At 39.5% G+C, this 13,437-nt stretch overlaps 1 protein-coding gene across 4 annotated transcripts in view; it reads left to right on the forward strand.

Annotated features, from left to right (window-relative positions):
- AGTPBP1 (ATP/GTP binding protein 1) overlaps nucleotides 1–13,437 on the forward strand; it is a 150,308-nt gene that overhangs the window by 14,832 nt on the left and 122,039 nt on the right. For all 4 annotated transcript variants that reach the window (XM_013989714.2, XM_005656805.3, XM_005656806.3 and 1 more), the window contains exon 2: nucleotides 12,328–12,392. In XM_013989714.2, the coding sequence (XP_013845168.1) occupies nucleotides 12,361–12,392 (32 nt within the window). In that variant the 5' untranslated portion in view covers nucleotides 12,328–12,360. The remainder of the gene's footprint in view (nucleotides 1–12,327; nucleotides 12,393–13,437) is intronic.

The raw sequence follows: 13,437 nt of genomic DNA on the forward strand, positions 1-13,437 counted from the left end.
GATGAAAATGTATACATTAACATTGTAATTCAGAGTAGTTTTATATACACAGTCCATGTCCAGTGTATATATTTCTCTCTTTATTTTTTTCATTTTTAAAAATTTTATTGAAGTATGGTTGATTTACAATGTTGTACCACTTTCTGCTGTGCAACAAAGCGATTCAGGTATACATGTACACACATCTGTTCTCTTTCAGATTCTTTTCCCACATAGATTATCATAGAATAGTAGATAGAGTTCTCTGTGCTATACAGCAGGTCCCCATTGGCCAATCATTCCATATCCCTCAGTGTGCATATGCCAGTCCCAAACCCCCACTACATCCCTACCCACCCCTCACCTGTTCCCTTTGGTAACCATACCCTTGTTTTCAAAGTCTGTGAGTCTGTTTCTGTTCTGCAAATAAGGTCATTTGTACTCTTTTTCTAGAGTCCACATGTAAGTGTCTTTTCCCTGTCTGACTAACTTTATTGGTGTTATCATCTCTAGGTTCATCCATGTTGCTGCAAATGGCATTATTTCATTCCTTTTTATCACTGAGTAATATTTCATTGCATAAAGAATCACATATTCTTGGAGTTCCCATTGTGGCGCAGTGGTTAATGAATCTGACTAGGAACCATGAGGTTGCGGGTTCGATCCCTGGCCTTGCTCAGTGGGTTAAGGATCCAGCGTTGCCGTGAGCTGTGGTGTAGGTTACAGATGTGGCTCAGATCCCTCATTGTTGTGGCTCTGGTGTAGGCTGGCGGCTACAGCTCTGATTAGAGCCCTAGCCTGGGAACCTCCATATGCCGTGGGTGCTGCCCTAGAAAAGGCAAGAAGACAAAAAAAAAGAATCACATCTTCTTTATCCATTTCTCTGTCGGTGGACATTCAGATTGCTTCCATGTCTTGGCTGCAGTGAACATTGTACTGCAGTGAACATTGGGGTGTATTTTTTTGAATTACGGTTTTCTCTGGATAGATAACCAGGAGTGGGATTGCTGGATCATATGGTAATTCTGCTTTTAGTTTTTTTGAAATTTCCATCCTGTTTTCCATAGTGGTTTTATCAGTTTACATTCCCACCAATAGTGTAAGAAGGTTTCCTTTTCTCCATACCCTCTCCAGCATTTATTGTTTGTAGACTTTTACAGATTCAATACAGTCCTTAGCACATTACTGAGGACAATTTTCACAGAGATAGAACAAAAAAAATTTTAAATTTGTATGGAAACACAAGAGACCCAGAATAGCCAAAGCTATTCTTGAGAAGGAAAAATGGAGCCGCAGGAATCAGGCTCCCTGACTTAAGACTATACTATAGAGCTATAGTCACCAAAACAGTATGATACTGGCACAAAAACAGGAATATAGATCAATGGAACAGGATAGAAAGCATAGAGGTAAACCCACTTACTTATGGGCAGCTAATCTACAACAAAGGAGGCAAGAATGTGGAGAAAAGACAGTCTCTTAAATAAGAGGTGCTGGGAAAACTGGACGGCTATGTGTAAAAGAATGAAATGAGAGCATTCTCTAACGCCATACACAAAAATAAACTCAAAATGCTTTAAAGACCTAAATGTAAGACTGCATACTATAAAACTCTTAGAGGAAATCAAAGGCAGAACACTCTGACATAAATTATAGCAATATCTTCTCAGATCCACCTCCTAGAGTAATGAAAATAAAAACAAAAATAAACAAATGGGACCTAATTAAACTTAAAAGTTGTTCCATGGCAAAGAAAACTATAAACAAAATGAAAAGACAGCCCACAGAATGGGAGAAAATATTTGCAAATGAAGTGACTGACAAGGGATTAATCTCCAAAATATACAAACACCTCATGCAGCTCAATATCCAAAAAACAATTGATAAAAAAAAGCAGAATATCTAAATAGATATTTCTCCAAAGAAGACATACAGGTGGCCAAAAAACATATGAAAAAATGCTTAACATCTCTAATCATTAGAGAAATGGAGGTCAAAACTGCTGTGAGATACCATCTTTTGCCAGCCAGAATGTCCTTCGTCAAAAAATTTGCTCTTCATTTAAATGGTGATGATCTTTATCTGCCCATTGCTGGGAATGTTACTCCTCTTTCCTGTAGACACCAGATATTATTTACCTTCTTCCTTCAGAGTTTCTTTTTCCTTTAATTATGTTGCCAAGGGTATAAACACATTCTTTGAGATCTTCCTTATGAAATAATCAGGATTTGCAAATTTTCCATCATATTGACATAGTTGGTATGAGGGAATAGTCCTCCCTGATGTTCTCAAAAGTGATTTCTTCCTTTCAGATGATGAAACAATTAGAGAGCCCTGAAAAAAAGATGACGGCTTTTCCAGCATACTTGTTTTCCCATTCGCCATGGTTAGAACCCGCTCCTCAGATCTTTTTTAACTGCAGTCTCTTCCTAGTTGCCCACAACCATTCCAGCAAGAACAATTATCTGGTGCTTAACAGCAAAGGTTATAGTTATTGATTAGAGCAGTGCTTCCCAAATGTTTTTTAAACAGTGGAAGCTTTGTGGCTAATGATAGCCAGTGGGGAGACCCATTAGTAAAGAGATGTGAGCAAAAGCGCGAAGTCTTTCTAGTTGAATGGGAACTGGACCAAGTTGTTTAAGCCAGACAAGTCAAAGGGAATCATATTTCCTCAGCTTGTTTTTAAAAGATTTCGATGGGGCTTTGGAGTGTGAACAGTGAATGCTTCTTGACATTTTTTTTCTTGTTTTAGCAGTTTGACTTAAATTTAAAACAATGTGTATTTGGAGTATTGATATATTTAGAATATACAACTTTACCTTTGCCGTGTGTTGAATTTCTTCTGTGGCATGTTTGTGGAATGAAAATTAGGACAGTTCACATGTATGAAATCTTGATGCCTCGAGTGTGGGTGCTAGTTATTGACTTGGCTGATGAGCCTGATTCTAGGATTAAGCCAGTGAAAACTGAGGGTTTCAGTTTTTAGATTCTCTAGGCTCTGGAACTAATTCTACTTGAGAGCAAAAGATTAGAAAAATCTCAAGTATTCAGGAGATCCAAAACTTTGTACTTTTTGTGAACTAGACTATACAAAATTGTTTACTTTTCCTTGTTGTGTGGGCTATCTTGAGCAAGTTTATCTTGTTTGTATGATTTCTCTTAAGACCAGAGTCTCACATTTAATTCTAGTATAAGTCACCTTTAAACATATAAAAGGCAACTCATACAGACTCTTCTCCCAATTTAGGGAAGTGTATACTGTAGATTTTTATGTGGCAGCATGATTTTTAGTGTAGCTCCCCCCCCCAAACCTCTTTTGGGTAAATAACTCAGAATATATCCCTGCAAGAGCCAGGTGATTCAGTAGTTTTGCTTTCGTGTAAAAGATACTGTATTCCATCATGGAAAGCAGGCTTGGAGGTACAGAAGGTCTGAGTCCATTACCATAATTTTGAAATTGTTGAATTATGAAGCTATCTGCAGAGACTAAAATTTTTTTTAAAAAAAGTTTTATTGAGGTATAACTCACATATCAGACAATGTCACCAGTTAAAGTATGCAATTCAGTGCATTTTAGTACATTTACAGAGTTGTGCAGCCATCAGCCCAATCAATTTTAGGAACCTTTTCATTACTACCCAAAGAAGCCCCACATCCTTTTAAGCCTCTTCCTGCTCACCCATTCTCATCTCTCCTTGTCCCAGGTAACTGCTAATCAGCTTCCTCTCTATATTTCATATAGATGGAATTATATAATTATGTGCTTTTTTCTTGACTGGCTTCTTCCACTGAGCATAATATTGTCAAGCTTCATCCAGATAGCACATCTAAGTACCTTGTCTCTTTTTGTCACCGCATAATATTGCTCTGAATGGATATACTGCATTTTATTTATCCATTCGTCAGTTGATGGGCATTTAGGTGGTTTCCACTTTTTGGTTATTATGATAAATGCTGTTATGAATATTTATGTATAGGTTTTTGTATGGATATAAGTTTTCACTTCTTTGAGTATGTCCCAAGAAATGAACTAGTGGAGTCATTATGGCCACTTTAGCCTTTTGAGGAACTGCTAGGCTGTTTTCAAAGCAGCTGTACCGTTTTACATTCCCATCAACAATGTATGAGGATTCTAGTTTCTCCATGTCCACAGATTCTTTTCATTATCTGTATTTTTAATTATAGATATTCTAGTAGGTATGAAGTGGTATCTCATTGTAGACTACTTTTTTAAAAATAGCAGTTAGGCATTAGAGGAATGATAATACTCTTAGGTAAAGTTAATATTACAATTAAAGTGTATATGGGTTGACCTAGGAGTATCCACAGCCCTTCTCTTTTTTTTTTAACTCAGTTTTTTTTTTTTTTTTTTTTTGGGTCTTTTTATCTTTTTGAGGGCTGCACCTGCGGCATATGGAGGTTCCCAGGCTAGGGGTCTAATTGGAGCCGCAGCTGCTGGCCTACACCACAGCCCCAGCAACACCCGATCTGAGCCGCGTCTGTGACCTACACCACACGTCTGGGCAACGTTGGATCCTTAACCCACTGAACGAGGCCAGGGATCGAACCCGCACCCTCATGGTTCCTAGTCAGATTTGTTAACCACCAAGCCATGCCAGGAACTCTGAGGGTGTTTTTTGTTTTGTTTTTTTTGCTGGGCCTGCAGCTTACAGAGTTTCCCAGGCCAGGGATCAAACCCAGGCTACAGCAGTGACCAGAATCACAGCATTGATAACACTGGATCATTAATTGCTAGGCCACCAGCAAACTCCTGTTATAGATATTTTATATAAGTGGGAGCATAGAATATTTGTTGTTTTGTTTCTGGCTTATCTCACTCAGTATATTTTCAACATTCATTCATATTGTCACGTGTGTTGGAACTTTATTCCTTTGACTGGCTAAATAACATTCCATCATGTATATACACAGTCTGCTCACTCAGCTCTCGGTGGACACTTAGGTTGTTTCTGCGTCTTGGTGTTGGGAATAATCCCACTATGCACGTGGACATACAATTGTCTGTTCAAGTCTCCCGTTTTCAATTCTTGTGCATATGTACCTAGGAGTAGAATTGCTGGGTCACTTGGTAGGTCTATATGTAGCTTTTGAGGAACCACTGAACTGTTTTCCGTAGTAGTTGCACCATTTTACATTGCCACCAGCATTGTGTGAAGAGTTTCGATGTATTCACATTCCTTTTTTTTTTTTTTTTTTTTTGTCTTTTTGCCTTTTCTAGGGCTGCTTCCTGAGGCACATGGAGGTTCCCAAGCTAGGGGTCCAATCGGAGCCGTAGCTACCTGCCTACGCCAGAACCACAGCAACGTGGGATCCGAGCCGCGTCTGCAACCTACACCCCAACTCACGGCAACGCTGGATCCTTAACCCACTGAGCAAGGGCAGGGATCAAACCCACAACCTCATGGTTTCTAGTCAGATTCGTTAACCACTGCACCACAACGGGAACTCCCTTTATTCACATTCTTGACCACACTTGTTATTTACTGTTTTTTTTTTATTTTTATTTTTTATTATAGCCATCCTGGGGTGAAGTAATATTGGGATTCTAATTTGCATTTACCTAATGACTAATGGTGTTGAGCATCTCTTCGTGTGCTGATTGGCCATTTGTATATCTTCTTTGGGAAAATGTCTATTCAAACCCTTTGCCTGTTTTTCAATCAGACTGTCTTTTTATTGTGAGTTGTAGGTGTTCTGTGTATATTCTGGATATTAAATCCTGATCAGATGTATGATTTGTGGATATTTTCTTCTACTCTGTATATTATCTTTACACTTTCTTAATAATGTCCTTTGATGCACAAAAGTTGTTAATTTTGAAGTCCAATTTATGTATTTTTTCTTTTGTTCCTTGTGCTTTTGTTGCCATAACTAAGAGTCCATTGCCAAATTCAGTGTCATATAGACTTACCTCCATTTTTTCTTCTAAGAGTTTTAGAGTTTTAGATCATTGATTTGTTTTGAGTTAATTTTTACATACAGTGTGAGTAGAAGTGCAGCGTCATTCTTTTGCATGTGGAAATCCAGTTGTCCTAGCAAGAGAAGAGACTATTCTTTTATTATGGAATGGATTTGGCATCCTTATCAATAATCAGTTGGCCATAGATGTATGTATTTATTTCTAGACTTTCAGTTTTATTCCATTGATCTCTTTTTCTGTCTTTTTGCCAGTACCATTGTAAATTGATTTTTAACCAGCATTAACTACAAACGTGAAAATTATTGACATTGTAAATAGCAAAGCTACTAAAACCCATAAGACAAAAAGTAATATTAATAAAATACAGCCTGTTATAATTTATATACCAGAATTCAAAAAAACCTTTTTTTTTCCTGACATGATGAGGCTCAAATATAGGTCCAAAAGTTACAAATGATTTTATATATATATATATATATATGCATACACACACACACACACACACACGCATATATAGGCTTCTTGATCTTTTATGGAAAAGCTTTATACAGTAAAGATGTTTCGAAAACCAAAGAGTGAAGTTTATCTCTTTCATATGAAACTTGTTTTTGTTTTCTTTTGTTGAAATAACCATTCACAGATTTCATTTTAACTGACAGGAGATGGTTTCCTCCTTGCTCTTGATGCTTATTAAATAAAAAAGTTCACATAAAAAGTTGAAAACCAGAGTTCCCATCATAGCTCAGTGGAACCGAATCTGACTAGCATCCATGAGGACACCGGTTCAATCCCTGACCTCACTCAGTGGGTTAAGGATCTGGCATTGCTGTGGGCTATGGTGTAGGTCGCAGACACAGCTGGGATGCCACATTGCTATGGCTGTGGTGTAGGCCGGCAGCTGCAGCTCCAATTTGACCCCTAGCCTGGGAACTTCCAGATGCCATGGATGCCACCCTAAAAAAAAGCAAAACAAAACAAAACAAAACAAAAAACCTGTTCACTCAAAAATGTTTACAGAACTATGTGAAAACCTGGACAAAGAGCACAAGCACATAAATCTCCCGCTACCTGCAGAAACCCAGGAGCTTAGCAGCTGAAGAGTTCCCAGAGGGCGACTGAGCTGAATGGTGAACCACAGAGGGACTTTCACAAACCCAGCAGGCCAGACTCTGCTAAGTGCTTAAAGGATGAAGAATGGCTACGGAAACTAGCCAACTTAACAAACGTGTGTTATCACATGAGGCAAATGAACCACTCTCTGCGAGACCTCAGAGGAACCATTCTGACTTCACGTGACAGCATTTGGCAGTGGAGGGGGCGGGGAATCAAGGGACAAAAGGCTATCAAAAGATGCTCCTATTGCTGCTTGGGTTTGAAAGAGAAAAAAGCTGCAGATCTCAAGTCTCGCTGACCTAGAAGAAGAACATTTAGAAATAAAATTGAACAGTATTTTCCCTTTCTTTTCAAACAAGTATAAGACTGAATGATGGACCCTTTATCCGAATCTTCCGCACAGGCCGAGAACTTGACTTTGAAGAAGATGAATTTTGTATGCTTTGTGCAGTCTGATTATAAACTCAAGATGAGGTTGACTGATTTGTCCCTCATAAGTGCTGGATTTCTATCAGAGTAGTGTCCTGCAAAATCGCAGGAGGATAATAAACCAAATTGAAACATTTGGTTTTCAACTTGTTTTTTAGGGCCACACCCTCAGCATATGGATAGAACCTGTGTCCTCATGGATACTGGTTGGGGTCACTACCGCTGAGCCACAACGGGAACTCCAGTGTGAACAGGTTTTTGTTTAATAAAGTTAATCATTTTATGTGGCTTCAAATAGAACTTCTTCATTTCATCTCCCAGAGCTTTTGGACACAAGCAGTTCTCTGTGAAGAAAACACTGTGTTGTAAAGTCAGATTCTTTCTTTATTTCTTTTTTAAACAAGAGTGGCACATCTTCATGTGGAGTCAGCTGTCGATGGGACCTTTTCAGCACAGAGGCCAACGTAGTGTCTCCAAGACAGACCTTTTGTTTCTAGACAGGAGGACAAAACATTAACTATCCTGTCATTTGCTGGCTTGGGGCCGTACTCTGTATCAAAAAATGTTTTCTTGATTTCACCATTTTCAAATCTTATAAGCACATAATGTATCTATCATATAATCTTACAGATATCACAGATAATGAACTCTGTTGGCTCATCCATCTAGATAATCTAGATAAACTTGTTTTTCTATTTAACACATGAAGTCTTTAACATCACGTGTCATGTCAGTACATTGACTTATTTAAGCAAAAGCTTCATCATGTTTGTTTTGAGAATCCACTAACTTGTCAGATGAGTGTAATTCGCAGCTGTGTGTTTTGAACATTGCTGGAGCCACTTGCTGCACTTGAAATGTTCTCTACAGACAGCGCAAAATGCAATAGGATATCCCATTGTATAAACCCATTGATATAGTAGTGTTCATTGTGTGCGTCTCTTTTTGCGCTAATTTATTGAAATGATCACAAGATACAGTTCTTCGTTACTAATCTTACCAGACTTGTCCCCCCGGACCTTCTGTCATACCTCCGCCTCAAAAATTGCCACATTGGATTATCAGGCGTATTTGTAAATTACAGATGTTACTATGTAAGACAGAAGGGCATACCAAACAACTCATTGAGAACATCACTGAAAGTCCAAAAAATTCACAATATAGGTTCTTTGTCATTTATTCAGTCCAGTTTTGGAGTATTCACACCGATAGCAAAGCGTTAGGAATGAGGGCAACAGGATGTACTGTTTTTTCATTAAAATTAAAAATTTCCCTCCAGTTTTTCATTACACTCGTAGAGCTAGTTTGCTCCTGTGAGGCAGTTGGCAGTGCAGAGGGGGAATTAGGGGAGGTCATTTGAGAGGCAGAGGCTAATACTCTTTGGCCTGTTATTACCTCACTGTGCCACACAGCCTCCAGTTATCAAGGCCACTTCTCACCAAATGAACGTGGCCCTACTGTGCGCACGCACACACACGGCCGATTTGTAACCAAATTGTTTGTTATGCTGCCATTGCTTGGTGCGCAAAAGTAGAAGAGAGAGAACCCCCCACCCCCATTCATGAGCTTTCAAAGCCTTCTAGCAACAGCTTGTGGACCCCACATTGAGAAACCTTGGGCTGGACTTTGGGACCTCTGCCTGCACTGCCGTCGGAGAACTAAGTATGCCTAAGTTGGTTCTTCCCTGTGGAATCAGGTGGCCTATGTCTGAGTTTCAGTCTCATAAATCTCATGAATGATGTAATTGAGATTGGCGGATTTAAACACATCTGGATCCCTAGCTGTAGAGAGTCTGGGAAGTACTTTTTTTTTTTTTTTTTTTTTTTTTTTAAAGCTTTCACATTCCTTGTTCCCATAGTGTAGAAAGGCACACTGGAGAGAAATGGGGGTAGATGATATTGTGCCAGTATGCCACATCCACTGTATTATTAGGTTTTTTAAAAATGAAGACTCCTTGCTCATTGTGTCGTAAAATAGTCTCCAAACCAGTCTTTGTTTGCTCATTCAGAAATTTATTTAGCACCTGCAGTGTGCTGACACTGTTCTTAGGAAAACATTAGTGAGCAAAACAAAGATTTCTGCCCTTATGGAGCTTTAACAATAGTGGTAAGAAATAGAAAATACACAGTACACATAGTTCAATAAATTGTCTAGTTTACAAGGTGCTTGTTGAAAAGTCGAACAAGCGACCACTGAGATACTAGGTACTAAACCATATGATTTCTTTAAATTCTTTTTTTTTTTTTTTTTTTTTTTTTGTCTTTTTGCCATTTCTTGGGCCACTCCTGTGGCATATGGAGGTTCCCAGGCTAGGGGTCGAATTGGAGCTGTAGCTGCCAGCCTACGCCAGAGCCATAGCAACGCAGGATCCTAGCCGCGTCTGCGACCTACACCACAGCTCACGGCAACGCCAGAACTTGACCCACTGAGCAAGGGCAGGGATCGAACCCGCAACCTCATGGTTCCTAGTCGGATTCTTTAACCACTGCGCTACGACGGGATCTCCATTTTTTTAAAAATTATTATTATTATTATTTTTTGTCTTTTTGCCATTTCTTGATTTCTTATTGTGGTTGTATCAGGAATCTTGGGTTGCTGCTTTTTCCTCAAAACCTTGAGGAAATGAAGGAACCCATTGTGGTTGCTTTTGTAGTCACCAGTGGTGGTAAGCTGCTCAGGTCTGGGATGAATTAGACTGTACGATTGATGTATGTGGTGTGACAGGGGCATATATTGTAAGCATATAGGAATAAACTGGTCCCTTAACCATTGGTTTTGACACCTGGTCCTATATAATCACTTATTGACTAGTACAGGTTTCTGTTACTTTTTTTTTTTTTTTTTTTTTGGTCTTTTTAGCTATTTCTTGGGCTCTTCCCACGGCATATGGAGGTTCCCAGGCTAGGGGTCTAATCGGAGCTGTAGCCACCGGCCTACGCCAGAGCCACAGCAACGCGGGAGCCGCGTCTGCAACCTACACCACAGCTCACGGCGGCCACGCCGGATCGTTAACCCACTGAGCAAGGGCAAGGACCGAACCCGCAACCTCATGGTTCCTAGTCGGATTCATTAACTACTGCGCCACGACGGGACTCCCGGTTCTGTTACTTTTGAACCATTCTGTACATAATTCTGAATACATGTTTCCTCATTTATAATTGAGGTGTAAGAAAAATGAAAAAAAAAGTTTATTTTGTTAACATCCTTTGTTATTGATGAAAGATATCCAGAATACTCTCCCTAGGCTTCCCCTTTTGCTTGTTAGCTTTGCAACACCTGTGTCACCCATTCCTGTATTAAATAACTACTATTGAAAAAAGGAGTTCCTGTCGTGGCTTAGCGGTTAGTGAACCCGACTAGCATCCATGACGATGCGGGTTCGATCCTTGGCCTTGCTCAGGGGGTTAAGGGTCCAGCGTTGCCGGGAACTGTGGTGTAGGTCGAAGATGCTGTGTGGATCCTGGATCCTGTGTGGCTGTGGCGTAGGCCAGCGGCTACAGCTCTGATTTGACCCCTAGCCTGGGAACCTCCGTTTGCTGCAGGTGTGGCCCTAAAAAGACAAAACAAACAAACCAAAAAATTAAGGTTTTAAAATGTGTAATGTGTACTTTCTAAAGATGAAATGTATATTGATTGAAGGAATATATGCATAAGTATATTAAATGAGATGATGTTTTCACAGGTTTTTGCTCTGTCTGAACAATTTTTTGTGCACTAAAAAGCATTTTCAATCCCTGGCCTTGCTCAGTGGGTTGAGGACCTGGTGTTGCCCTGAGCTGTGGTGTAGGTCGCAGATGTGGCTCGGATCTGACGTTGCTGTGGCTGTGGTGTAGGCTGGCAGCTGCTCCAATTTGACCCCTCGCCTGGAAACCTCCATATGCCGCAGGTGCGGCCCTAAAAAGACAAAAAGACGAAAAAAATAGTGTTTTCATATAGAAATAGTCATATGTATTTACTAGTATTTGACTGCCATGTGAATAGTGGACAATACACTAGTCACAGGATGCTGTGGTGTTTTCGAATATTTTAAGGTGGACTATTAGATCAGGAAGGACAGTTTGAATTGTTGCCAAAGGAATCTTGGCACTTTATCATAAACTATGTAATGTTTGTGCATTTTGGTAGCACCAGGATTTTTTTTTTTTAATCCCTTGGTGCTTCATTTCTTGAGTCAGTACCCCCATCTCTGTCCCCCTCTTTGTCTGCTCTTAAGAATAACATTGCTTGTTCTTCTTCTGTGACTCTCTGGCTGCTTCTCCTTCTCCTCACTCTTCCTGGAGCTCCTCCTCCAGATGCTTTTCTCATGTCTTACAATTTATCCTTTTTTTTTCAAGTTCCTTTGCTGTTTTGGGTATATGATTTTGAAAAGACCCCCCCCTTTTTTTTTGTCTTTTTTGTCTTTTTCCAGGGCCGCACCCATGGCATATGGAGGTTCCCAGGCTAGGGGTCTAATCATAGCTGTAGCCACCGGCCTACACCACAGCCACAGCAACGCCAGATCAGAGCTGAGTCTGCGACCTACACCACAGCTCACGCCGGATCCTTAACCCACTAAGCAAGACCCAGGGACTGAACCTGCAACCTCATGGTTCCTAGTCGGATTCGTTAACCACTGAGCCACGATGGGAACTCCAGCCCCAGGATTTTTAATAACATTCTACTGGCTGATTTTAGATAATTTAATAGTCACAAATTGCACACTGACGTGACCTGCCAGAGGCACATAAAAATCAAACATTCTCCTGTGGTTTCCAGTCTTATCTTGTGTTGTTCATAATAAAAACTTTCAGTTGTATGACTTTTATGACATCTAATATATAGAAAACAAAATTGTGTTTAATATCATTGAATTTTTTTTTTTTCAGATTATCTGCAATGGTGAAATGAAGTAACTCAAGATGAGCAAGTTAAAAGTGGTACCAGAGAAAAGGTACTGTCATTTTAAATACCAGTATATGTAAATTACAGGAACAATACATGAAGTTGCTATTTGAAACTTTTTACTTAAAAGTTATTTGTTTTAATATAGCATGTTATATTTATGTTATTTTATTATTATTTATTAGTGTTTAACTTTTCAGTTAAAGCAGGAATCAGCAAACTCTGACCTGTGGGCCAAACCCCGGCTATCTCTTGTTTTTGTATGGCTTGTGAGCCAAGAATGGTGCTGCATTTCTAAATGTTGGGGGGAAAAAAAAATAAGAATACTTTATGACACATGAAGATTATATGAAGTTCAAATTTCAGTGTACATAAACTTTTACTAGAATACAGCTGGGCTCATTCATTTATATACTGTCTGGCCACTGAATTTCTTTTTTTCTTACATTAGACTTGCTCAAAGCACATCAATTTCTACAAAAAATTTACTATACACTTTCCATCTTTAGAGGCTTCTGTCGGTGCTCTCTTTAGTTTATTGATTTTTGTCACTTTTAGATTTATTTCTCAACTGCGAGGTATCTGTTAAACCCTTTGATGTACCTAAGTCAACACTGACTCTGTGAAGGGAGAAAAGAAGCATAAATAGAACACAAAATATAGTGTTTTGCAGAAAATGGGTATTGAGTATGTCCTAAAGAAATGAGCCCTGTTCTCTTTTTTTACATGACGCTTATAATCTGATGAGAAAACCCTGCACAAATGCGATTTCGTGGTTTAACCAGGGTATAGTGAAATGTTAAATTGTGAGGCCCATAGAGTTAGAAAACCAGGACCTCATACATAGGTGTTTATTGTGTAATATGGACTTGAAGAGGCAGGGCTGGCTTGAGGATTTCTTACTTTTTAGCACATCTGGAGGGGTGGGTGGAATATTGATTCTTGCCGCATTTCGACACAGATTATAGTTGGACGAGTTAGATTGGCATGTGAGTGGGTGACCAGTCACATCAAGTAATCAGGTTTTATGAGATACTTGCAGCAGAATTTTTCTGTGCTCCCCACTGTCCAGCATCGTGGTCATGCCCTACATG

This window comes from Sus scrofa, chromosome 10 (assembly GCF_000003025.6).
Source record: "Sus scrofa isolate TJ Tabasco breed Duroc chromosome 10, Sscrofa11.1, whole genome shotgun sequence".
NCBI lineage: Eukaryota > Metazoa > Chordata > Mammalia > Artiodactyla > Suidae > Sus > Sus scrofa.